This window comes from Cetorhinus maximus, chromosome 23 (assembly GCF_964194155.1).
Source record: "Cetorhinus maximus chromosome 23, sCetMax3.hap1.1, whole genome shotgun sequence".
NCBI lineage: Eukaryota > Metazoa > Chordata > Chondrichthyes > Lamniformes > Cetorhinidae > Cetorhinus > Cetorhinus maximus.
Window position 1 is genome coordinate 38,573,924 of NC_135901.1, and position 24,557 is coordinate 38,598,480.

A 24,557-nucleotide genomic window follows, 5' to 3' on the forward strand; every position below is an offset into this window, starting at 1 on the left:
ATGCCACACTCGGTTAAATGCTGCCTTGATGTCAACGGCAGTCATTCTAACCTCACCTCTGGAGTTCAGCTCATTTGTCCGTATTTGAACCAAGGCTGTAATGAGTGGCCCTGGTAGAACCCAAACTGGCATTCTCTGAGCAGGTTATTGCTAAGCAAGTGCCGCTTGATAGCACTGTTGATGACCCCTTCCATTACCTTACTGATGACCGAGAGTAGACTGATGGGGCAGTAATTGGCTTGATTGGATTTGTCCTTCTTTTTGTGTACAGGACATACCTGGGCAATTTTCCACATAGCCGGGTAGATGCCAGTGTTGTAGCTGTACTGGGCCAGCTTGGCTAGGGGCGGGGCAAGTTCTGGAGCACACGTCTTCAGTACCATTGCCGGGATATTGTCAGGGCCCATAGTCTTTGCAGTATCCAGCGCCTTCAGCCATTTCTTGATATCACGTGGAGTGAATTGAATTGGCTGAAGACTGGCATCTGTGATGCTGGGGACGTCCGGAGGAGGCCGGGATGGATCATCCACTTAACGCTTCTGGCTGAAGGTTGTTGCGAATGCTTCAGCCTTATCTTTTGCACTCTTGTGCTGGGCTCCTCCATTATTGAGGATGGGGATATTTGTGAAGCCTCCTCCGTCAGTGAGCTGCTTAATTGTCCACCATCATACACGACTGGATGTGGCGGGACTGCAGAGCTTAGTTCTGACCCGTTGGTTGTGAGATTGCTGAGTTCTGTCTATCATTTACTGCTTATGCTGTTTGGCACCCAAGTAGTCCTGTGTTACAGCTTCACCAGGTTGACACCTCACTTTTTAGGTGTGCCTGGTGCTGCTCCTGGCATGCCCTCCTGCACTCTTCACTGAACCAGGGTTGATCCCCTGGCTTGATGGTAATGGCCGAGTGGGGGATATGTCAGGCCATGAGGTTACAGATTGTGTTTGTGTACAATTCTGCTGCTGATGGTGGACCACAGCGCCTCATGGGTGCCCAGTCTTGAGCTGCTAGACCTGTTCAAATCTATCCCTTTTAGCACAGTGGTAGTGCCACACAAATGATGGAAGGTATCCTCAATGTGAAGATGAGAGTTCGTCGCCATGTGGACTGTGCGGTGATCACTCCTACCGATACTGTCATGGACAGATGCATCTGCAGCAGGCAGGTTGATGATGATGAGGTCAAGTGTGTTTTTCCCTCTTGTTGGTTCCCTCACCACCCGCTGCAGACCCAGTCTAGTTGTGATATCCCTTTGGAATTGGCCAGCTTGGTCAGTAGTGGTGCTACCAAACCACCCTTGGTGATGGACATTGAAGTCCCCCACCCAGAGTACACTCTGCGCCCTTGCCACTATCCTTCCTCCAAGTGGTGTTCAACATTGAGGAGCACTGATGAATCAGCTGAGGGCGGATGGTCCGTGGTAATCGGCCGGAGGTTTCCTTGCCCATGTTTGACCTGATGCCAAGAGGCTTCATGGGGTCCAGAGTCGATGTCGAGGACTCCCAGGGCAACTCCCTCCCGACTATATACCATTGTGCTGCCACCTCTGCTGGGCCTGTCCTGACGGTGGGACAGGACATACCCAGGGATGGTGATGGTGATGTCTGGGACATTATCTGTAAGGTCTGATTCCGTGAGGATGACTATATCAGGCTGTTGCTTCGCTAGTCTATGAGACTGCTCTCCTAATTCTGGCACTGGCCCCCAGACGTTAATAAGGAGGACTTTGCAGGGCTGAGATTGCCGTTGTCATTTCCGGTGCCTAGGTCGATGCTGGGTGGTCCATCTGGTTTCATTCCTTTTTTGAGACTTTGTAGCGGTTTGATACAACTGAGTGGCCTCAGAGGACATTTCAGAGTCAATCACATTGCTGTGGGTCTGGAATCACATGTAGGCCAGACCAGGTAAGGACATTAGTGAGCCAGGTGGGATTTTACAAAAATCGACAATGGTTTCATGGTCATCATTAGACTTTCAATTCCAGATTGCCATTGAATTCGAATTCCACCATCTGCCATAGCAGAATTCGAACATTATTCTGGGTCTCTGGATTACTAGCCCAGCCATAATACCACTACATCATCACGGTACGGTAAAGAAGGATTGAGAGTTTTCAATGTTGAATACAAGTGAAATGGGTCAAAAGAGAAGCAACACATTTCCAATCAGAGCCGAAATAGATGGTGGTTACAGAATAGCTCTGTCACCTTTAGTTTCTTTCCTAGTTCCATCACCATTGGTTTTAACTTACATCCTCATCCCTTGTGTTAAGTAATCTCACCTGCCTCCCAACCGATCACAAGCCTTCTCTTCTGTCCTTTCCCTCTCCCCCTTTCCTTGTCTGTGAACTTTCTGAAAATCTGTTGCATCTCTCTCCTTTAATTCCAGTTCTGATGGAAGCTCAGAGACCTGAACCATTAACTGTTTTGCTCTCCACAGTCTCCAATTGATCTGCTGAGTATTTCCAGTTTTTTTCCATTTGTGAATTGGAGTGAGAGATGTATGGTTCAGTTCCCGTCGGTCCAGGGTGGTTTGACACTGATTTCCATAGTGCAGTGGTCATACCGATTCCTTGACATATGCAATTCCCTGTTTGATTTCCAACAGAAAATGTTGGAAATACTTAGCAGGTCAAAAAGATTCCATGGAGAGTGAAACGAAGTGAGTGTTTTAGGTCAGTGCCCTTTTATCAAAACTGGAAGAATTTAGAGATTTAATAGTTTACAAACAAGTACAGAGTCAGGAGAAATAGAGACCGAGATCAGGAATGAACATTATCATAGGGTGGAAGGCAAGAATGATTAAATGACAAAGGGGGTGTTGGTGACAGAATTGTGATAATGTGACAAGGCAAAAAACTAATTGATAAGAGAAGAAACAACAGACAGGCCCCGAGGGGAATAAATGGTAACAGCAAAACGATTATGAGCACCTGCTGTTTGAAATAAAGGGAGTCGTGGTTCCGAATTGTAATCATTGAAATGATTGTTAAATCTGGAAGATTGTAAAGTGTCTGATCAAAGATGAGCTTCTCATGCTTGAGTTTCTGATCGACAGATGAGGTTCTGTTCTCTGAGCTTCCGTTGAACTCCAAAGGAATAATGTGGAAGGCCAAAGACAGGGAGGTCAGACTGAGAATGGCTTCAAGAGCAGGTCAAAGGCTGGGAATAGTGCAAAGATTAACTCACCTCCTGACTGCCCAAAGCCTGTCCGCCATCTACAAGGCACAAGTCAGGGCTGTGATGAAATGCTCCCCACTTGCCTGGATGAATGCAGCTCCCACTCAAGAAGCCTAACACCATCCAGGACAAAGCAGCTCACTTGATTAGCATATATACACAAACATTCACTCCCTCCACTACCGACGCACAGTAGCAGCAGTGTGTAGCATTTACAAGATGCGCTGCAGGAATTCGCCAAGTTTCCATGGACAACACCTTCCAAACCCAGGACTGCTACCACCTAGAAAGTCAAGGGCAGCAGATAGATGGAAACACCACCACCTGGAAGTTCCCCTCCAAAACACTCACCATGCTTACTTGGAAATATATCATCGCTCCTTCACTGTCGCTGGGTCAAAATCCTGGAACTTCCTCCCTAACAGCACTGTGGGTGTACCTAGACCGCATGGACTGCAGCTGTTCAAGAAGGCAGCTCACCACCACCTTCTCAAGGGCAACTAGAGATGGGCAATAAATGCTTGCCAAGCCAGGGAAGCGCATGTCCCGTGAATAAATAATGAAAACAAAGCACCACTGGAGATAGACCATTCAGGTACTTCATGTGCGCAATGGGATGTACTCAGCTTCCATACCTGTGAACAGTCCAGCTCTAAAAGTTCAAAGGGTCTGATGCTTTTGCATTACTACTAACAAAACGTGGTTTAAATGTTCCAAATATAAAAATAATCACTTGTTTAGCACACCTACTGAGACTCCAATGAGTTCACATCTAACTGTTGGGCTTTGTCCTGCTGTTAATGGCTGCTGCATTCATTGATTTAATAATTTTATATCTTCGCGGTATGGCTGCAATCATAATCGGATCATAAAGGATAATTTTCTAATCTAAAATACCTATGTTCAATGGTGGGGCTCTTACCAGGATTCATGGCGAACAGGAATGTGCCCCTATATATATATATATATATACATATATAAAAACAAAAAACTACTGCGGATGCTGGAAATCCAAAACAAAAACAGAATTACCTGGAAAAACTCAGCAGGTCTGGCAGCATCGGCGGAGAAGAAAAGAGTTGACGTTTCGAGTCCTCATGACCCTTTGGCAGAACTGTTCTGCTGAAGGGTGAGGACTCGAAACGTCAACTCTTTTCTTCTCCGCCGATGCTGCCAGATCTGCTGAGTTTTTCCAGGTAATTCTGTTTTTGTTTAGGAATGTGCCCCATCCTCACGTCAGAGCCTCTTGCGCAAGCACAGTGACGGATTGTAAATGAAGCATGCGCAGTGTGGGTGCTGCAGCTGTCCAGAGGCGGTCATCTTGACTCTGCAAACGATGCGAAACGGCCAATTGTAGGAGGGTAATGGAGGAGGCGGACTGAATGGGGAGGATTCATAAACATCTGGTAGAGTCTGAAATTCCGAATAAGAAACTTCTGGTTCCGGGTTTGCACAAAAAACAGACGTCAACAGCTGCGTGACCGCGTCACCAGGTTGGTGGCCGGAATTAACGGCCGCCATCTTTATAGGGGGCAATGTGCAGCAGGGTGCATGCGCGGTCATCCTGGTCCAGGTAGCAGGAGGAGAGGATGTTGTGCATTTCTATCCTGGACTGACAGGGATGGATTTTGGAAACTCCTTTTACAGGGAGGTTAGAAGGGGAGGACTTACTCACAGAAAACTCTAACCAAGAGAAATGTTTGTCTCTTCTGATATAGGTCTTGTAAATTTCTTTTGCAGAATATTAGAAGTGGAGGATTTACACACAGCAAACTCATTGTCTCTTCTCAATTTCTATATTAGGCTGATAGTGAAGAATTTTTTTTACAGGATATTGAAGGCTGAAGACTCAAACCAAACATCAGATCAAAACCTGACAGAGTCACTCGATTCATCAGAACCTGAAGGTATGTTTGCCTGTGGAAAAAGATTCAAACATCTGTGTGACTGGAAATAAGAGGAAGATTTGAGAACAAGGATGAGAATTTTAAATGGAGGAACTGCTTCACCGGGAGCCTGTGTGGGTCAATGAGGACAATATATTCAGTCTTTCCAATATTTAAATAGAGGAAATTTCTGTTCATCCAGAACTGGATGTCCGACAAGTCAGGACAGTGTGTGACTGGGAGGGCAATTTGGAGGTGGTAGTGTACACATGCACCTGCTACCCTGGCCCTTCTAGGTGGGAGGTTGAGGGTTTGAAAGATTATGTGTCTCACGTTCTTGTTCTCTCAATCTCTCTCTGCTCTCATAGAGGCCAGAGTCTTGTGTCGGCCCAGATCGGGTGGCAGGTTCCCTTCCCTGAAGAACATTAGTGAACCAGTTGGGTTTTTATGACAATCCAGCAGTTTTCATGGTCACTTTTTCCTAGTGCCGGCCCCACAAATTCCCAGATTCATTCAGCTCAATTTCACAACCTGCCTTTGTATTTTTGTGGGTTCTCTCTCACTCCCTTTTTCTGTTTTAAACTAATTTCACAGGGTATTAGAAGGGGAGGATTTGCAGTCGGGAAACCGAAACCAAATATCACATCAGGATCTGACAGAGTCGCCCAATTTATCGTAACGTGAATATCACCGGCTTTTGAACATGGAAGGAAAAAGCACCGTTCACCGTGGGAAGAAACCGTACACGTGTTCTGTGTGTGGACGAAGCTTCAGCCGATCATCTGGCCTTTCGAGACATAAATGCAGTCACAACGGGGAGAAACCATGGAAATGTGGAGAGTGTGGGAAGGGATTTGATTCTCCAGTTGAGTTGGGAACTCACCGGCGCAGTGACACTGGGGAGAGGCTGTTCACCTGCTGAGTGTGGGAAGGGATTCACTACTTCAACCAACCTGCTGGAGCACCGGCGAGTTCACACTGGGGAGAGGCCATTCAGCTGTACCAAGTGTAAGAAGGAATTTGCTCACTCATCTATCCTGCTGAGACATCAGCAAGTTCACAAGGAACTACAGTGATGGGATTTTGCTGTTAATCACATCTATGTTCATTGGGATCTGTTTTTGCTGCTGTTAATAAACTCTAGCCCAGTTATAGGGGTTAAGATTCTGGATTAAATTCAAATAAATCAGTTTTGTGTTACACACGGTGTGTTGAGCCTTTAATATCTCTCAGACAAGTTAGTTCCTTTTGAAGGGCTCTCCCTCTGCCCTGTCTCCTCCACCCTCACTTCCAACAAGTGTGAGGAGCTCATGGAGCTTCTTTGTCACTGAGATCGAGACAATCCGATCAGCTGCCTCTGCTGCTTCCCTCCCTTCCACTCTCCCACCGGAACAAACTGTCTCTAAAGTTTCCCCTTGTCCGAGCCCTGAACCCACATCTTTCTTTAGTTTCTCTCCCAGCTCCCCTCATGTCCCCTCAGTTCTCATCTTGTCCATGAGACCCACCCCCTGCTCCATTGGTCCTATTTCCACTAAACTTCTGATCACCCAACTTTCCCATGTTCACTGATATTGCTAATAGTTCTCTCTCTTCAGATACCACTCCGCTTTCCTTTGAATCTATCATCGTTACCCCTGTACTCAAAACAAAAAAACAAACCCTCAACCCTCCGTCTTTGCAAACTACTGCCCCATCTGCCACCTCACTTTCCTGTCTAATATCCTTAAAATGTTCTGTAATCTCCCAAATCTGTGTCCATCTTTGCCAGAACTCCCTGTTTGAATCCCTCCAATCAGGTTTCTGCCCTTGCCACAGCTCTGAAAAAAGCCACCAGTGACATCCTATGTGACTGTGACAAAGGTAAACTATCCCTTCTGGTTCTTCTCGATCTGTCTGCAGCCTTTGACAAGGTTGACCACACCATTCTGCTCCAACACCTCTCCACTGTCGTCCAGCTGGATGGGGCTGCTCCCTCCTGGTTCCATTCTTCTCTATCTAATCGTAGTCAGAGAACCACTTGCAATGTTTTCCCTTCTCATTCTCACAGTTACCTCTGGTGATCCCAAGGATCTATCCTTTACCCCGTCCTATTCCTCATTACTTGTTGTCCAATAACGTCCCCAACTGAAACACGGCATCAGTTTTCACATGAACATTTGATGAGATGCGGCTCTAACTCACCATCATTTCCCTCGACTTAAGTACTTTGGCTAAATTATCAGACAAGTTATGAAACATTCAGCACTGGATGAGCTGAAATTTCATTGAATTAAACATTGTGAAAATTGAATCCATTGTTTTAATTTCCTAGCTACTGACTCCATCCTTCTCGCTTGCAACGGTCTGAGACTAAACCAGATTTTTCCCAACATTGGTGTCATATTTGACACTGAGATGAGCTTCCAATCACATATATGCACCATCACAAAGACCACCTATTTCCACCTCCGGAACATCAGCTTTCCTCACCCTGTCTCAGCTCATCTGTTGCTGAAACCCTCCTTCATTCCTGTGTCACCTCTAGACTTGACAATTCTAACGCAGTCCAAGCCAGCCTCCCATGTTGCAGCCTCCCTAAACTTGAGGTCACCCAGAACTCTGCTGCCCAGACCCTGCCTCGGACAAAGTCCCAGTCACCTTTCACCCCTGTGCTCACTCACTTACATTGACTCCCATGTTGATTTGAAAATTCTCATCATTGTTTGCTAATCCCTCCATGGCTTCACCCTTCCCTAAATCTGTCATCTCTGTTAACTTGAGGTTTCTACACTCATCTAATTCTGGTCCTTTGAGTATTCCTGATTTTAATCTCTCCACTACTAGTGGCCACACCTTCAGCTGCCTAGGCCCCAGTTTCTTACATCCTCTCTCAAATACTTCCACCTCTCTCACAAAAAAAAATAGCTGGAAAAGCTCAGCAGGTCTGACAGCGTCTGTGGAGAGGAAAACAGTTAATGTTTCGAGTCCATATGACTCTTCATCAGGGTTCTGATGAAGAGTCACTCGTACTCGAAACTTTAACTATTTTCCTCTCCGCAGAGATAAAAACAAAAAACTACTGCGGATGCTGGAAATCCAAAACAAAAACAATTACCTGGAAAAACTCAGCAGGTCTGGCAGCATCGGTGGAGAAGAAAAGAGTTGACGTTTCGAGTCCTCATGACCCTTCAGCAGAACTGAAATATAGTTAGGAGAGGGGTGAAATATAAGCTGGTTTAAGGTGGGGGGTGGGGTGGGGGGGAGAGAAGTTGAGGGGGGGGGTAGTAGCACGTCTTTGTTCCTTTGTCTGTGACATCTTTTGATTATCTGCTCCTATCATTGCTTGCTTGTCCCTACTACCATCCCCCACCCCACCAACTTCTCTCCCCCCACCCCACCCCCCACCTTAAACCAGCTTATATTTCACCCCTCTCCTAATTTTACTCAGTTCTGCTGAAGGGTCATGAGGACTCGAAACATCAACTCTTTTCTTCTCCGCCGATGCTGCCAGACCTGCTGAGTTTTTCCAGGTAATTCTGTTTTTGTTTTCCTCTCCGCAGATGCTGTCAGACCTGCTGAACTTTTCCAGCTACTTTTGTTTTTGTTTCAGATTTCCAGCATCCGCAGTATTTTGCTTTTATTTCCACCTCTCTCGCTCTCTTTCCTCCTGGAAGATGCTCCTTAAAACCTGCCTCTTTGACCAAACCTTTGATCATCTGACTGAATATCTCTTTACGTGTCGTATTTTGTTTTCTAATGTGAGTATGAAGCGCATTTCGTCATTTTATTACATTAAAGGCGCTTTATAGCTTATAAGTTGTTAATAGTTACAGCCTCTCTGGGGGTCATTTCATTTTTTGCTTGTAGCATATGGCATGTTTAATATGATATTGGGATACCGGTGTGAATGTGCAGATGTGATTTGTTATGTGTGACTTAACGAACATGTGGAAAGGCAGGGGTGAGTCTGCATTGAAGAACATTTCCCAGACATGCTCAGCTACTCAACAACAGAACATTGAGGGATTAATGTGGACAGTAGAATGAGGCAACATGTTAAATCATCAAGGCACTGATACTTATCCTACAGAGTATGTTTAAATTTATTCAGCATTTTCTTCAGTGCTTAAGTATCCTTTCCATAAGGAGTCTGGAACTGCACACAGTCCTTCAAGTTCACCAATATCCTCTGGAAATTTAAGATTCCCTCACTGCTGTTGGACTAAACTCCTCTAGAAATGAACATCAGCTCTATCTTTATTCTCTTATCAATTTCTGTTGTTCCTTTCGTGATTTATGTGGGTGTATTTTATTTCCAGAACTCTTTGATTGTCTACCCCATTTAATTTCTTACATTCTAACCAAAAACTGCCTCCTTATTGCTCCTCCCAAAATGAACCTCCTTACATTTCACTAGATTGAATTCTATTTTCCATTGATCTGTCAAGTTTGCCAGTCTGTTTCCATCTTCCTGGATTTCTTTGCGGAACTCCCTATTCTTAACTCTATCACCCAACTGTTGTCACCTGTAAATTACATAAAGATATTTCCAATTCCAAGTGATGAACCTTAATTGCTCCCAGCACGGATCCCTGCAGGACATCGCTTCTCACTTTCTTCCAGTCTGAGAAACATCCCCTAACTCCTTCCCCCTGAGCACTGTTTTGTGTTCAGATTTCCCTCAGTTCTGCTGCTGGACCCTTCACTCCACACAATCTGTCCTTGGTCACCCTTATAGGCCACATATCCTGCAGACATGAATGGAGCAGTGGTGGGGGAAATGGGGATCAGGTCCTAGGTTTGCAGCATTGATGAAGTGGGCTCCTGTGTCCAATGTGTTCTGAGGCACTGCCCCTGGCTTCATTTCAAATCTTTCCACTTAAAAAATATATATATATATCTTATTGAAGCCACTCACAGTCTCTCCATTGTAACACACACACAAAATGAACCCTTCAAATAAGATGTTACACTGTGAAATCAACTGATCTTTGGGAAACTATGAAATGGGTCGTTGTAAAACATCGGCTCAGGGTTACTCTGGGCAGGTAGAGAACCAGAAACCAAAATGGGACAAGAGACTGAGTTGAATTTAGTTACAGAGGGAGAGGAAGAAGGAAACAAAACCCTGGGAGGTTTGGAGAAACCGCCTTCACGATCGCTCACAATGGAAAAGGAATGGAGCTTATCGGTGGGCGAGGAGGATTCAGAAACACCGGGTGTGGGTGTTTGAGTATCGGGAATACTGAAGCCATTGTTTTCATTCCCTCATTACCAACTCCATTCCACTCCCTGGTAACTGTCTGAATCTAAACCAGACTTGACGTCATGTCAGGTTTGACTCTGATATATGTTCTGACTCGGGTGTGTGTCCCCCAGTGATTTTCCAGTCACACTGATAATTTAAATCTTTCCCCACAGACAGAACAAACACTTCTCCTTCCATAATCAGAGGCTGATCATACCTGAATTCAGTGATTACATTAGATCTTGCAAGACTTTTAGTTTGAGTTTCTCATCTGAAAATCTTCTCCCTCTAATCCCCTATAAACAGAGTTTAGAGAAGTTATCACTGTCAGTACAGGGTAGAAATTCAGAACAGACAATTCTAGTTTCTATAGAATATTCATCCTCCTTTCATTTCCCCAAATCTATAAATCCCTGTCCCACACACTCCTCCCCCTCTCTGCTCATTGTTCCAGATTCAGTGCCTGGTCTCCAACTAATTCTTTTCTCCTCTCCAGATTCTCTCTCTTCCTGCCCTTAAAGTGGTGACTCAGGCTGTGGGTCAATCCCACTCCTTCACTCTAATTCTACCAAATAATTCAGCTCAAAACAACAAATCATCTTTAATAACTTTGTCATTTTGAATGTTTGGAAAAAAAATCACCTTCTCTCAGTTTTGGAGAACAGAAAGTCCAATGGTTCGTTCAGAGCTTCCTTCTCCCGAGGTCTGTTCCAACAAGCTGTGTCTATTTGAGTTACATTAATACAGACTCACTCACTCAGTAAGTGATCAGATCTCATTGAACTATGACACAAGCTGTGTCTATCTGAGTTCCATTGATACAGACTCACTCACTCAGTAAGTGATCAGATCTCACTGAACTATGACACAAGCTGTGTCTATCTGAGTTACATTTATACAGATTCACTCATTCAGTAAGCGATCAGGTCTGACTGAACTACAGCAACAACTGCAACAACTTATATTTATATTGGGCTTTTAATATAATAAAATGTCCCAAGGAGTTTCACAGGAGCATAAGGACAAATTAGGTAAGATGGCCATATTAGGTCAGCTTAGATCAAAGCTTGGTCAAAGAGGCCTGTTATAAGGAGTGTTTTAGAGGAGGAAAGTGAAGTAGAAAGATAGAGAGGTTTAGGGTGGAAATTCCAGAGCTAAGGGTCCAGGCAGCTGAAGGCACAGCCATCAATGGTGGAGTGATTAAAATCGGGATGATGGACATCCAGTAATGGTGCTCCATGTATGTGGGCCCCAAAGTCCAGGCTCAAGGCCCAAATATGAACTTTGGGACATAGTTTGACCATCCCTGGTCTCAGAGAAAAACAATTCCCCATATAAACACCTTGTAGGATCTTTGTTTATTGATACCATAAGAAGTTCGGACCAGTTGAGTCCTCCAGTGTACTCGATGGGGATTGAATTTAACTGACTTAAATTGACTGTGTTTCAGTGCCAGAACAAGAGTATGCTTTTGTCAACATTAAAAATACAAATACTGAAAAGCACAAGCCTGGGGAAATACACAGCAGGTCAATCACCATTAGAAAGTGATAAATTAATCGTCACTGTTTCAGGCTCCGCTGGTATTGAATAGTCTTCATGACATCATCGCACTGGGACTGGATGACATCATCGCACTGGGACTGGATGACATCATAAGAGTCCATTGTTTCTTAATGACCCACATCAATAACAAGAGGAAATATTAATAAACCTGAGCACATTATCTAGGCTGACACTCCAGGGTGACACTGAGGAACTGCTGCACTGTCAGAGACAGCATCCTTCACATGGAACTTGTGGAGGCTCGGGTCACAATCTTCCAATCCTCCTTATATAGTAGTGGTGTCAAAGGACTGACAGATTGTAAATGTTACACCCCTGTTCAAAAACACAGCAATTCCAGGACAATCAGCTTCACATCAGTGGTGGGGGAAGGTTGGGGCCAATAATCCCGGACTAAATCAATGCATGGAAAAGTGTGGATTATTATTTCCAGCATTTTATGTTTTTAATACCGAGACAATCCCTGGATCCCAAGGTGAAGAGAGCCATCTGGGACGTGTGGGGAGCTGGGACTTGTCCAGGAGAGTAACGAAAGGTCTGAGAACTGAAATAATCTAGAATTAGAAAGATCCAAAAATGGAGCAGTCGGGAACAGGACATCAATTAGTCTCCTCTTATCCTGGAGAAATCAAGGACTCGACATTCTGTGTGTTTGAAACAATGCTGACTTATCGAACAGACATCAATATATTAAACTCCAGCCCAGTTACAGGGATTATTAACATCAGTAAAAATAAACCCCAACTATCAGAATGAACTTGGCTCAGTTCTGGATGTGATTAACAGTGACAGTAACAGCAGAATCAAGCATGTTAAGGGAAGCAATTATATAGATTATAGAATAGAAATTATTTCTGCTGGTTAGGCAGTCTAGGAATAGGCAGTATAGTCTACAAGTTAGAACCAGGCCCTTCAGGAGTGCAATTACATCGGATATATGACACAGAACCAGGCCATTCAGCCCAACCAGTCCATGCTGGTGTTAATGCTCCATTAGAGCCTGGTCTCATCTTTCCTCATCTAAATCTGCCATTGTAACCATCTATTCCCTTCTCCCTCATGTGTTTCTCTAACTTCCTCTTAAATAATATTAGATGTGATTCCACAATTGGACAACACTCACTAAACAATCCTGATTGTGCTAAGAATTACTTGAGCAACTAATTTAAGATTATCAGCCGGGCTCACTTACACGTGCTAGAAGCTACATGTAGGCCCACACAGGGCCCTGTCCTTTCCAAAAATAAAAAGAACACACCCACACATTGCATCCTTTTTAACTAAACATAAACTAAATCTACTCTGGGCCCCATCCACCGACTGTAAATCTTTTTCTATAATATGGCGACCAGAACTGCCCTCTTCATTCTGGCTGGTAAGATTTAGGTTCGGGAGTCACAGATTACCCAAAAAGGGGGCTGAGCTCTGAAGCGATTTTAAAGTAGTTTATTAAGAAGCAACAGTTTAAATATGATGCGTAAACGAAATAGACACGAAAAACACATGACCCAAGACAGGTGAGAACAGTTTACCAGTCCTGGAGGACAAACGGACGGATGACGCAGAGTGAGTGTTGGTCTCTGTAGCTGGTGGTGGCCGTCTCCTCTGAACGGTTAACTGGTGTGAGCCAGAGTGTGGGTGTTGGGCTGAAGCCAGTGTGGATCACGTCAATATCTCTGTGCTCTCGAGAGCCTGTTTTAACCTTTACACAGACAGTTGGTTTACGTATAGGTCATGAGTTCCAATCGTAACAGGGTTAGAAATGGCTTGTCTCAGGACCTGTGCTAGAGACATGTCCTTGGCAGAGATAACAGGCCTGTCCTGTGTTTGTCAGCCAGCAAGCTGCTATGGAAGCTTTCTTCTTAAGAGGGATTGAGCTATTTCTGTAATATTTCACACCCTTCTGAAGATTTTATAGGGTTATTAGACAGTGATTACTTACAGTCCGTTACTTGGATTGAACTTGTCTCCATTCCCGTGCTGAGGGGATTTCTGGACCAGGGGTGAGGGGTAAAATTTGGGAACTCTCGATTCTCCATCAATTCCCATTCCCCTTCTTTCTGGTGGATAATGGAGGTGTCACTGTGAATAATGTGCAAGTCAGTAAGAATTGTCAGCAAGGATTAATCAGCACTTTCTAATTGGAGATGTTAATCAGTGGAACCTCTCAGACAATGAATTGTAGAGTTTATACCAAAGATCAATTTAGGATCGAAGTGAAAGTTCAAAATCTTGTTGTAAACTAATTTCTGATGAGAGTTCCTGAATTATGGGGAAAGATCAGAGACAGCGGTTTTTAAAGGGACACTGCAGCCCCGAGAACACAATCAGCTTTAAATCCAGAATATTAAACTCCAGCCCAGTTACAGGGATTATTAACTTCAGCAGAAACAAACCGCAACTGTCAGAATGAACATGGTTCAGTCCTGGACGAGATTAACAGCAGCAATTACAGCAGTCACTTATGAACTCGCTGGTGTTTCAGCAGGTGGGATGACCGAATAAATCCCTTGCCACACTCGGAGCAGGTGAACGGCCTCTCTCCAGTGTGAATTCGCTGGTGCACTTTGTAGTCTGATGAAGACCTGAATCTCTTTCCACAGGAAGTACAGCTGAACGGCCTCTCCTCAGTGTGAATTTGCTGGTGCTTCAGCAGGTCAGAGGATCTAGTGAATCCCTTCCCACATACAGGGCAGGTGAATGGTCTCTCCCCAGTGTGAAGCCGTTGGTGTATCAGCAGGTATGATGACTGAGTGAATCCCTTCCCACACTCGGAGCAAGTAAATGGTCGCTCCCCAGTGTGAACCCGCTGGTGTATCAGCAGGTCAGATGATTGAGTGAATCCCTTCCCACACTCGGAGCAGGTGAATGGCCTCTCTCCAGTGTGAACTCGCTGGTGTGTCTGTAGGTTGGATGACTGAGTGAATTGCTTCCCACACTCAGAGCAGGTGAATGGCCTCTTCCCACTGTGAACTCTCTGGTGTGTCAGCAGATTGGATGACTTGGTGAATCCCTTCCCACACTCAGAGCAGATGAACGGCCTTTCCCCAGTGTGAACTCGCTGGTGTGTTTGCAGGTGTGATAAGTGAGGGAATCCCTTCCCACACTCAGAGCAGGTGAATGGTATCTCTCCAGCGTGAAACCGCTGATGAGTCAGCAGGTGGGACGACTGGGTGAAACCCTTCCCACACTCGGAGCAGGTGAACGGCCTCTCTCCTGTGTGAACTCGCTGGTGTGTCAGCAGGTCAGATGACTGAGTGAATCCCTTCCCACACTCAGAGCAGGTGAACGGTCTCTCCCCAGTGTGACTGCGTCGATGGTTTTCCAGCTGAGATGGGTAATTGAATCCTTTCCCACAGTCCTCACATTTCCACGGTTTCTCCATGGTGTGGGTGTCCCTGTGTCTCTCTAGGTTTGATGATCAGTTGAATCCTCATCCACACACAGAACACGTGTACAGTTTCTCCCCACTGTGAATGGTGTGATTTATTTTTTCAGGCTGTGTAACTGGTTAAAGCTCTTTCCACAGTCAGCTCACTGGAACACAGTCAGTTCACTGGAACATTCTCACTCGGGTGTGTGTGTGTCTCGGTGCTTTTCCAGTCACACTGATGTTTGAAATCTTTTCCACAGACAGAACAGACAAACATTTCTCCTTCCACATTCAAAGGTCGATTGTATTCAGGTCCTGATGAATCGAGTGACTGTCTGATCTTGATGTGATGTTTGGTTTGAGTTTCCCATCTACAAGGTGTCCCCTTCTTATACCCTGTATAAGGAGTTTACAAAAGTCATCACTGTAAGCACAGGATAGAAATTCAGAACAGACAACTCTAGCTGCCATGGAACATTTTTTCCTCTCTTGTTCCCCACAAAGCAGCAAATCCCCATCCCACACACTCTCCCTCCTCTCTGTGCTGAAATCCAGTCAGAGTTTTGGACAATTATTTCTGTATCCTATTAACAAATTTCTACAACTGGAGATAACAATATGTCTGATCATTCACTTCAGTCATTACTCGTGACAAAACATTAATCTGAAACCCTCTGACCGACCATACAGAATAGCAGACGTTAACCTTGTGTCCAAAACTTACTGTGTGGAGATTTAATGAACGATTGTGAAGGTGGTTTCTTCAAACCTCCCAGGTTTTCCTTCCTTCCTTCTGTTCCCCTCTAACTGAGTTAAACCTGGGATCAGCCTCATGGCCCATTCTGGTTCTTGCTTCTCTTCCTGATGACTAATTAACTCCAATTAAACACTGAGAAGACTGAAGACACTGTTTTCAGTCCCTGCTCCAATCTCCATTTCTCAGATACCAACTCCATCCCTCTCCCTGGGAACAGTCTGAGATTAAACTAGTCTGTTCACAGCCTCGGTATTACACTTGACCTCGAGATGAGCTTCTGACCTCATATCTGTGCCATCACTAAGACCGCCTGTTTCCACCTCCATAATATCACCCGACCTCACCCCTGTCTCAGTGAATCTGCTGCTGAAACCCTCATCACTGCCGTTGTTATCTCCAGACTCGAATATTCCAACACACTCCTGGCTGGTCTTCCACATTCTATCCTCTGTAAACTTGTCTGCTGTCTGTGTCTTCATTGACAGCGAGGCCCATTCCCATCACACCCCTCTGCTTCCTGACCTTCCTTGGCTTCTGGTCAAGCAACAACCAGATTGTATAATTTTGATCCTTGTTTTCAAATCCCTCCATGGCCTCACCCCTCCCTACCTCTGTAATCTCCTCCAGCCCCACAACCCTCTGAGATATCTGCACTCCTCTAATTCTGGTTTTGTACATTCCCTATTTTAGTTGCTTCACCATTTGTGACTGTGCCTTCAGTTCTCTCATCCCCAAGCTCTCAAATTCTCTCCCTATCTCGACCACTTTCCTCCTTTAAGACATTTGAGTATTGTAAAAAAAAGAAACATTCTGTCAAAACTTTTTATCTTGTACTCACCAGGACAGATACAAGAACACCCAAATTTCAAAGACTATCAGACGGGCTCATAATGTATCTCACTTTGTCATGAAAACATAATAATTTTCATATTAGTGTGATTTATTGTAAAGGTAGGTTAATAGTGAGGTTTGGATTAGTTTCTCTGTGTGGGTTTGTGTGTGAGTAGGGGTGGGGGATTTAATTGAATTGGAGACAGCTGGTCTGGAGCTTTTGAGTGATCAAAAGGGAAGATAGGTTTAAAATGCTAAATACATAAACATGGCTGAAGTTTTTGAATGTGAGGTGAGAGGAACATTTGCATTTTTGGATAAAGAGTGGTTTGAATTTCAAAGAGATGGTAAGGTGTTACACCTAGCCATAAGAAGTTAGGCCAAACAGTGAGTTTATTTTTTTCCCAAAGGTAACTGATAATATGAGTACTATGAAAGATTTATATTCTGAGAAAATTAAAGTTGCAAAGACATATTGGAACAATGGAAATTACATTAAAAAGGGAGCAACATGTATAAAGAAGATAATGCTATGGGTAAGGGTGAAGGAATTCTAAGATGTAACAGGTGTGAAAAGCATCCAGCCTCTATGCATTAAGTTACTGTCTACAGGAACTGAAGCTAAGAAAACTCACTGTGAATATCACTGTCCAGGGTATTGTGCGCTTTGCCTGGGTCTGTTAAAACTTATTTGTTTTTACAGTTGCCTTAATGGAGGTGTAACTGGGAGTCAGATTAATTAGGGAATTTAGGAGTTATTATAGCAGTAATTTGTAGACCTATGTATGTGCTTAAAAACTTTTCTTCTATTATTAAATGTTTAATTTAGTTCCATAAAAAATAAATTCCAAGCCTCGGTGGACTTATTAGTACTGAATTCAAGGCACGCACCTCAAACTAAAATGCAAATTGCAAAAACAGTTGTGGCAGCTGTTTTCAGTTTCCCTCTGGGATTTGTGCAGCTCAACATTTAACTTTCGCTGTGCCATAACATCTTACACTTGCTAGAAGCTACATATATTCATCCACAGGGGCCTGTCCTCTGCAGGCATTAAGAACATGTCCAGGCTTGGGGCCTATTATTGGATTAAGCAAAAGCATAGAGGACAATAGCTCCCTGCTGTATTCTCCATGGCAACGACCAATCAGAGCTGACTAGCCAACCAATCAGCACCTTTTTCTCAAGCAGTAGAAATTACTGATCCCTTTGAAATTTGATATTTTTGTCTGTGTCCTGATGAGTGAAAATCTTCGATAGCATGTCTCTTTTTTCAGTCATGCTCAAATTCTGTCAATGCAAGCGACTATTTAAAACTCTCCTTAAAACTCTTTGCCCAAGCTTTTGGTCACCTGCCCTCATATCTCTTTATGTGTCTGGGTATCACACTTTGTTTTATAATTTCCCTGTGAAGCTCACTGGGATGATTTATGATGTTAATAGAAGTTGCTGTTGTTTCTGACTGTTGCCCTGATCTCCTGTTTTACAACAAACCATTTATTTCACGCCAAACTCTATCTCTGATTTATTGTCCCTCCTGCGGGTCATTCATCCGGGTCTGAAGCCTCTGTAAAAGTGGCGCCCACGCATGCCACCAAGTTGGACATTGCCACTTACAAAGATAAAAACAAAAAACTACTGCGGATGCTGGAAATCCAAAACAAAAACAGAATTACCTAGAAAAACTCAGCAGGTCTGGCAGCATCGGCGGAGAAGAAAAGAGTCGACGTTTCGAGTCCTCATGACCCTTCAGCAGAACTGAGTGAAGTTAGGAGAGGGGTGAAATATAAGCTGGTTTAAGGTCGGGGGGTGGGGGGAGAAGTTGGGGGGGGTGTGGTTGTAGGGACAAGCAAACAGTGATAGCAGATAATCAAAAGATGTCACAGACAAAGGAACAGAGAGGTGTTAAAGGTGGTGACATTAACTAAGAGAATGTGCTCATTAAGAATGGATAGCAGGACACTCAAGGTACAGCTCTAGTGGCGGTGGGGTGGAAAGACTGACAGGGTATTATAGTTATAGATTTAAAAATAATGGAAATAGGTGGGAAAAGAAAAATCTATATAAATTATTGGAAAAAACAAAAGGGAGGGGGAAGAAACAGAAATGGGGGCGGGGATGGGGGAGGGAGTTTAAGATCTAAAGTTGTTGAATTCAATATTCAGCCCGGAAGGCTGTAAAGTGCCTAGTTGGAAGATGAGGTGCTGTTCCTCCAGTTTGCGTTGGGCTTCACTGGAACAATGCAGCAAGCCAAGGACAGACATGTGGGCAAGAGAGCAGGGTGGAGTGTTAAAATGGCAAGCGACAGGGAGGTTTGGGTCTTTCTTGCGGACAGACCGCAGGTGTTCTGCAAAGCGGTCGCCCAGTTTGCGTTTGGTCTCTCCAATGTAGAGGAGACCACATTGGGAGCAACGAACGCAGTAGACTAAGTTAGAGGAAATGCAAGTGAAATGCTGCTTCACTTGAAAGGAGTGTTTGGGCCCATGGACGGTGAGGAGAGAGGAAGTAAAGGGGCAGGTGTTGCATCTTCTGCGTGGGCATGGGGAGGTGCCATAGGTGGGGGTTGAGGAGTAGGGGGTGATGGAGGAGTGGACCAGGGTGTCCCGGAGGGAACGATCCCTACGGAATGCCGCCAGGGGGGGTAAAGGGAAGATGTGTTTGGTGGTGGCATCATGCTGGAGTTGGCGGAGGATGATCCTTTGAATGCGGAGGCTGGTGGGGTGATAAGTGAGGACAAGGGGGACCCTATCATGTTTCTGGGAGGGAGAAGGCGTGAGGGCGGATGCGCGGGAGATGGGCCGGACACGGTTGAGGGCCCTGTCAACCACCGTGGGTGGAAAACCTCGGTTAAGGAAGAAGGAGGACATGTCAGAGGAACTGTTTTTGAAGGTAGCATCATCAGAACAGATGCGACGGAGGCGAAGGAACTGAGAGAATGGGATGGAGTCCTTACAGGAAGCAGGGTGTGAGGAGCTGTAGTCGAGGTAGCTGTGGGAGTCGGTAGGCTTGTAATGGATATTGGTGGACAGTCTATCATCAGAAATTGAGACAGAGAGGTCAAGGAAGGGAAGTATCAGAGATGGACCATGTGAAAATGATGGAAGGGTGGAGATTGGAAGCAAAATTAATAAATTTTTCCAGGTCCTGACGAGAGCATGAAGCCGCACCGAAGTAATCATCAATGTACCGGAGAAAACTTTTTCTCTTTCTCTCAAGTGCTAAGGAACGCAAGCTCCAACAACTCATCGACACCAACACCCATCTGGGACCCTCCACCCCTGCTTGTCCCTCCGTCCGCACCCCATCTTCCAATCCCAGCCCCAGCCGCATATTCACTATACCCCCTGACCTTCCCCTCTCCGATGCCGAACGTTCAGTGCTCAGCAAAGGACTTAGTTTCATACCCTGACGCCCTCATCTCAATGAATTTCGGGCTCGGCACGATGCTGAACTCTTCTTCCACCGTCTTCGTCTCCATGCTCACTTCTTTGGGCAGGCGTCCTCTCCCCGTTCAACGGATCCTTTTACCCACCTCCAATATTCTTCCTCCACCTGGACCCCTCCCTCTGGATTCTTACCTTCTCTTGATCTTTTCATTGAGCACTGTCGGCGTGACATTAGTCGTCTCAATTTCTCTGCTCCTCTCACCCATTCTAATCTGTCTCTCTCTGAACTTACTGCACTCCGTTCTCTCAGGTCCAACCCCAACATTGTCATCAAACCCACTGACAAGGGTGGTGCTGTTGTTGTCTGGTGCACTGACTTCTACCTCGCGGAGGCTGAGCGTCAACTCGCAGACACTTCCTCCTACCTCTCCCTGGACCATGACCCCACCACTGAACATCAAGCCATTGTTTCCAGGACTGTCACTGACCTCATCTCCTCTGGAGATCTTCCTCCCCCAGCTTCCAACCTGATAGTCGCCCAATCTCGGATGGCCTGCTTCTACCTCCTACCCAAAATCCACAAACAGAACTGTCCCGGCAGACTGATCGTGTCAGCCTGTTCCTGCCCCACGGAACTCATTTCTCGTTATCTTGACTCCCTTCTCTCTCCCCTTGTCCAGTCTCTTCCCACCTACAACCGTGATTCCTCGGACACCTTACGTCACATCAACAATTTCCAGTTCCCTGGTCCCAACCGCTTCCTCTTCACCATGGATGTCCAATGCCTCTACACCTCCATCCCCCACCAGGATGGTCTGAGGGCCCTTAGCTTCTTTCTTGAACAGAGGCCCGAACAATCCCCATCCACCACTACTCTCCTCCGTCTGGCTGAACTTGTTCTCACACTGAACAATTTCTCCTTTAACTCCTCTCACTTCCTCCAAATAAAAGGTGTGGCTATGGGTACCCACATGGGCCCCAGCTATGCCTGTCTCTTTATGGGTTATGTGGAACATTCCTTGTTCCAGTCCTACTCCGGCCCCCTCACACAACTCTTTCTCCGGTACATCGATGATTACTTCAATGCGGCTTCATGCTCTCGTCGGGACCTGGAAATATTTATTAATTTTGCTTGCAATCTCCACCCCCTCCATCATTTTCACATGGTCCATCTCTGACACTTCCCTTCCCTTCCTTGACCTCTCTGTCTCAATTTCTGATGATATAGACTGTCCACCAATATCCATTACAAGCCTACCGCTCCCACAGCTACCTCGACTACAGCTCCTCACACCCCACTTCCTGTAAGGACTCCATCCCATTCTCTCAGTTCCTTCGCCTCCGTCGCATCTGTTCTGATGATACTACCTTCAAAAACAGTTCCTCTGACATGTCCTCCTTCTTCCTTAACCGAGGTTTTCCACCCACGGTCATTGACAGGGCCCTCAACCGTGTCCAGCCCATCTCCCGCGCATCCGCCCTCACGCCTTCTCCTCCCTCCCAGAAACATGATAGGGTCCCCCTTGTCCTCACTTATCACCCCACCAGCCTCCGCATTCAAAGGATCATCCTCCGCCATTTCCGCCAACTCCATCATGATGCCACCACCAAACACATCTTCCCTTCACGCCACCTGGCGGCATTCCATAGGGATCGTTCCCTCCGGGACACCCTGGTCCATCACCCCCTACTCCTCAACCCCCACCTATGGCACCGCCCCATGCCCACGCAGAAGATGCAACACCTGCCCCTCTACTTCCTCTCTCCTCACCGTCCAAGGGCCCAAACACTCCTTTCAAGTGAAGCAGCATTTCACTTGCATTTCCTCTAACTTAGTCTACTGCATTCGTTGCTCCCAATGCGGTGTCCTCTACATTGGAGAGACCAAACGCAAACTGGGTGACCGCTTTGCAGAATACCTGCGGTCTGTCCGCAAGAAAGACCCAAATCTCCCTGTCGCTTGCCATTTTAACACTCCACCCTGCTCTCTTGCCCACATGTCTGTCCTTGGCTTGCTGCATTGTTCCAGTGAAGCCCAACGCAAACTGGAGGAACAGAACCTCATCTTCCGACTAGGCACTTTACAGCCTTCCGGGCTGAATATTGAATTCAACAACTTTAGATCTTAAACTCCCTCCCCCATCCCCGCCCCCATTTCTGTTTCTTCCCCCTCCCTTTTGTTTATTCCAATAATTTATATAGATTTTTCTTTTCCCACCTATTTCCATTATTTTTAAATCTATAACTATAATACCCTGTCAGTCTTTCCACCCCACCCCCACTAGAGCTGTACTTTGAGTGTCCTGCCATTCATTCTTAATTAGCACATTCTCTTAGATGATATCACCACCTTTAACACCTCTTTTTTCCTTTGTCTGTGACAACTTTCGATTATCTGCTCCTATCACTGCTTGCTTGTCCCTACAACCACCCCCCCAACTTCTCTCCCCCCCCAATTCTCCTCCTTCTTCGCCCCCACCACTTCTCTCCCCCCCGCCCAACTTCTCTCTCCCCCGCCCAACTCCTCTCCCCCCGCCCCCCACCCAACTCCTCTCCCCCCGCCCCCCACCCAACTCCTCAGCCCCCACCCCCCGCCCAACTCCTCTCCCCCCACTCCCCCGCCCAACTCCTCTCCCCCCGCCCAACTCCTCTCCCCCCGCCCCCTGCCCAACTCCTCTCCCCCCGCCCCCTGCCCAACTCCTCAGCCCCCACCCCCCGCCCAACTCCTCTCCTCTCCACCCCCCGCCCAACTCCTCTCCCCCCGCCCCCCCGCCCAACTCCTCTCCCCCCGCCCCCCCGCCCAACTCCTCTCCCCCCGCCCCCCCGCCCAACTCCTCTCCTCTCCACCCCCCGTGCCAACTTCTCCCTGCCCCCCCTCAACTTCTCTCCACCCCCCCCTCAACTTCTCTCCACCCCCCCCCCTCAACTTCTCTCCACCCCCCCCTCAACTTCTCTCCACCCCCCCCTCAACTTCTCTCCACACCCCCCCTCAACTTCTCTCCACCCCCCCCTCAACTTCTCTCCACACCCCCCCTCAACTTCTCTCCACCCCCCCCCTCAACTTCTCTCCACCCCCCCCCTCAACTTCTCTCCACCCCCCCCCTCAACTTCTCTCCACCCCCCCCCTCAACTTCTCTCCACCCCCCCCCTCAACTTCTCTCCACCCCCCCCCTCAACTTCTCTCCACCCCCCCCCAACTTCTCTCCACCCCCCCCCTCAACTTCTCTCCACCCCCCCCTCAACTTCTCTCCACCCCCCCCTCAACTTCTCTCCACCCCCCCCTCAACTTCTCTCCACCCCCCCCCTCAACTTCTCTCCACCCCCCCCCTCAACTTCTCTCCACCCCCCCCCCCTCAACTTCTCTCCACCACCCCCCCTCAACTTCTCTCCACCCCCCCCCTCAACTTCTCTCCACCCCCCCCCCTCAACTTCTCTCCACCCCCCCCCCTCAACTTCTCTCCACCCCCCCCTCAACTTCTCTCCACCCCCCCCTCAACTTCTCTCCACCCCCCCCTCAACTTCTCTCCACCCCCCCCTCAACTTCTCTCCACCCCCCCCTCAACTTCTCTCCACCCCCCCCCCCAACTTCTCTCCACCCCCCCCACCCACCTTAAACCAGCTTATATTTCACCCCTCTCCTAACTTTACTCAGTTCTGCTGAAGGGTCATGAGGACTCGAAACGTCAACTCTTTTCCTCTCCGCCGATGCTGCCAGACCTGCTGAGTTTTTCCAGGTATTGCCACTTACAAAGATGGCGGCCGCACATGCGCTCTGTTGCTCATTCCCCCTATAAAGATGGCGGCCGATAACTCGGGCCTACTTCCGGAAAAAAGGCCGAAGCTATCGTCCCAATTAGTGAAACGCGGGACCGAAAGCTCCTTATTGAGAGTTTCGGGCCGACATCGTGAGTTTACGAAGCCTCCCAGCTCACCCGCCGGCTCTCTCTATGTTCACATTTTTATTTTCGGCTCTGAATCCGCACTCGGTCTTTCCAAAACTCGCATTTTAAATCCACTCGCTCGAGCTCTCTTACCGTCTGTCTCCAGGTACTGCGCATGCTCCAACACAGAATGATTGATGGCAGCTCCGGACCAATAGGAAAAGGAGGGCGGGTCTGGTAGACCGACCGGCAGCGACTTGTCCTCCAGCCAATCGGAGTGAATGAGAAGCGGAGCCGACTGGGAGTGACATGCGCAGTGCGGATTCTGGATGGGACTGAAGGGGGTCGGGTTGAAAGTCTAACCGGTGAGAAAGGGACGAGTGCAGGAGAGGAATGGAGCCGGAGGGTGGACTGGGAGGATTCACAAACACCCGGTGTAGGACTCCAAACCCGGATTACAAACTCCCGGAGCCCAG

General features: G+C 46.8%; 2 protein-coding genes across 3 annotated transcripts in view; one reads left to right on the top strand and one right to left on the bottom strand.

Moving 5' to 3' along the window:
* Positions 1-15,334, bottom strand: part of LOC144697464 (uncharacterized) — a 98,073-nt gene extending 82,739 nt beyond the window's left edge. The window contains exon 1 of one of the 2 annotated variants that reach the window (XM_078569435.1): positions 14,318-15,334. In XM_078569435.1, the coding sequence (XP_078425561.1) occupies positions 14,318-15,240 (923 nt within the window). In that variant the 5' untranslated portion in view covers positions 15,241-15,334. The remainder of the gene's footprint in view (positions 1-14,317) is intronic. The other variant, XM_078569436.1, reaches the window with a different exon arrangement.
* The window catches only part of LOC144697486 (uncharacterized), a 352,987-nt gene that overhangs the window by 36,569 nt on the left and 291,861 nt on the right, over positions 1-24,557 (top strand). The gene's annotated exons all lie outside the window — the stretch shown is intronic.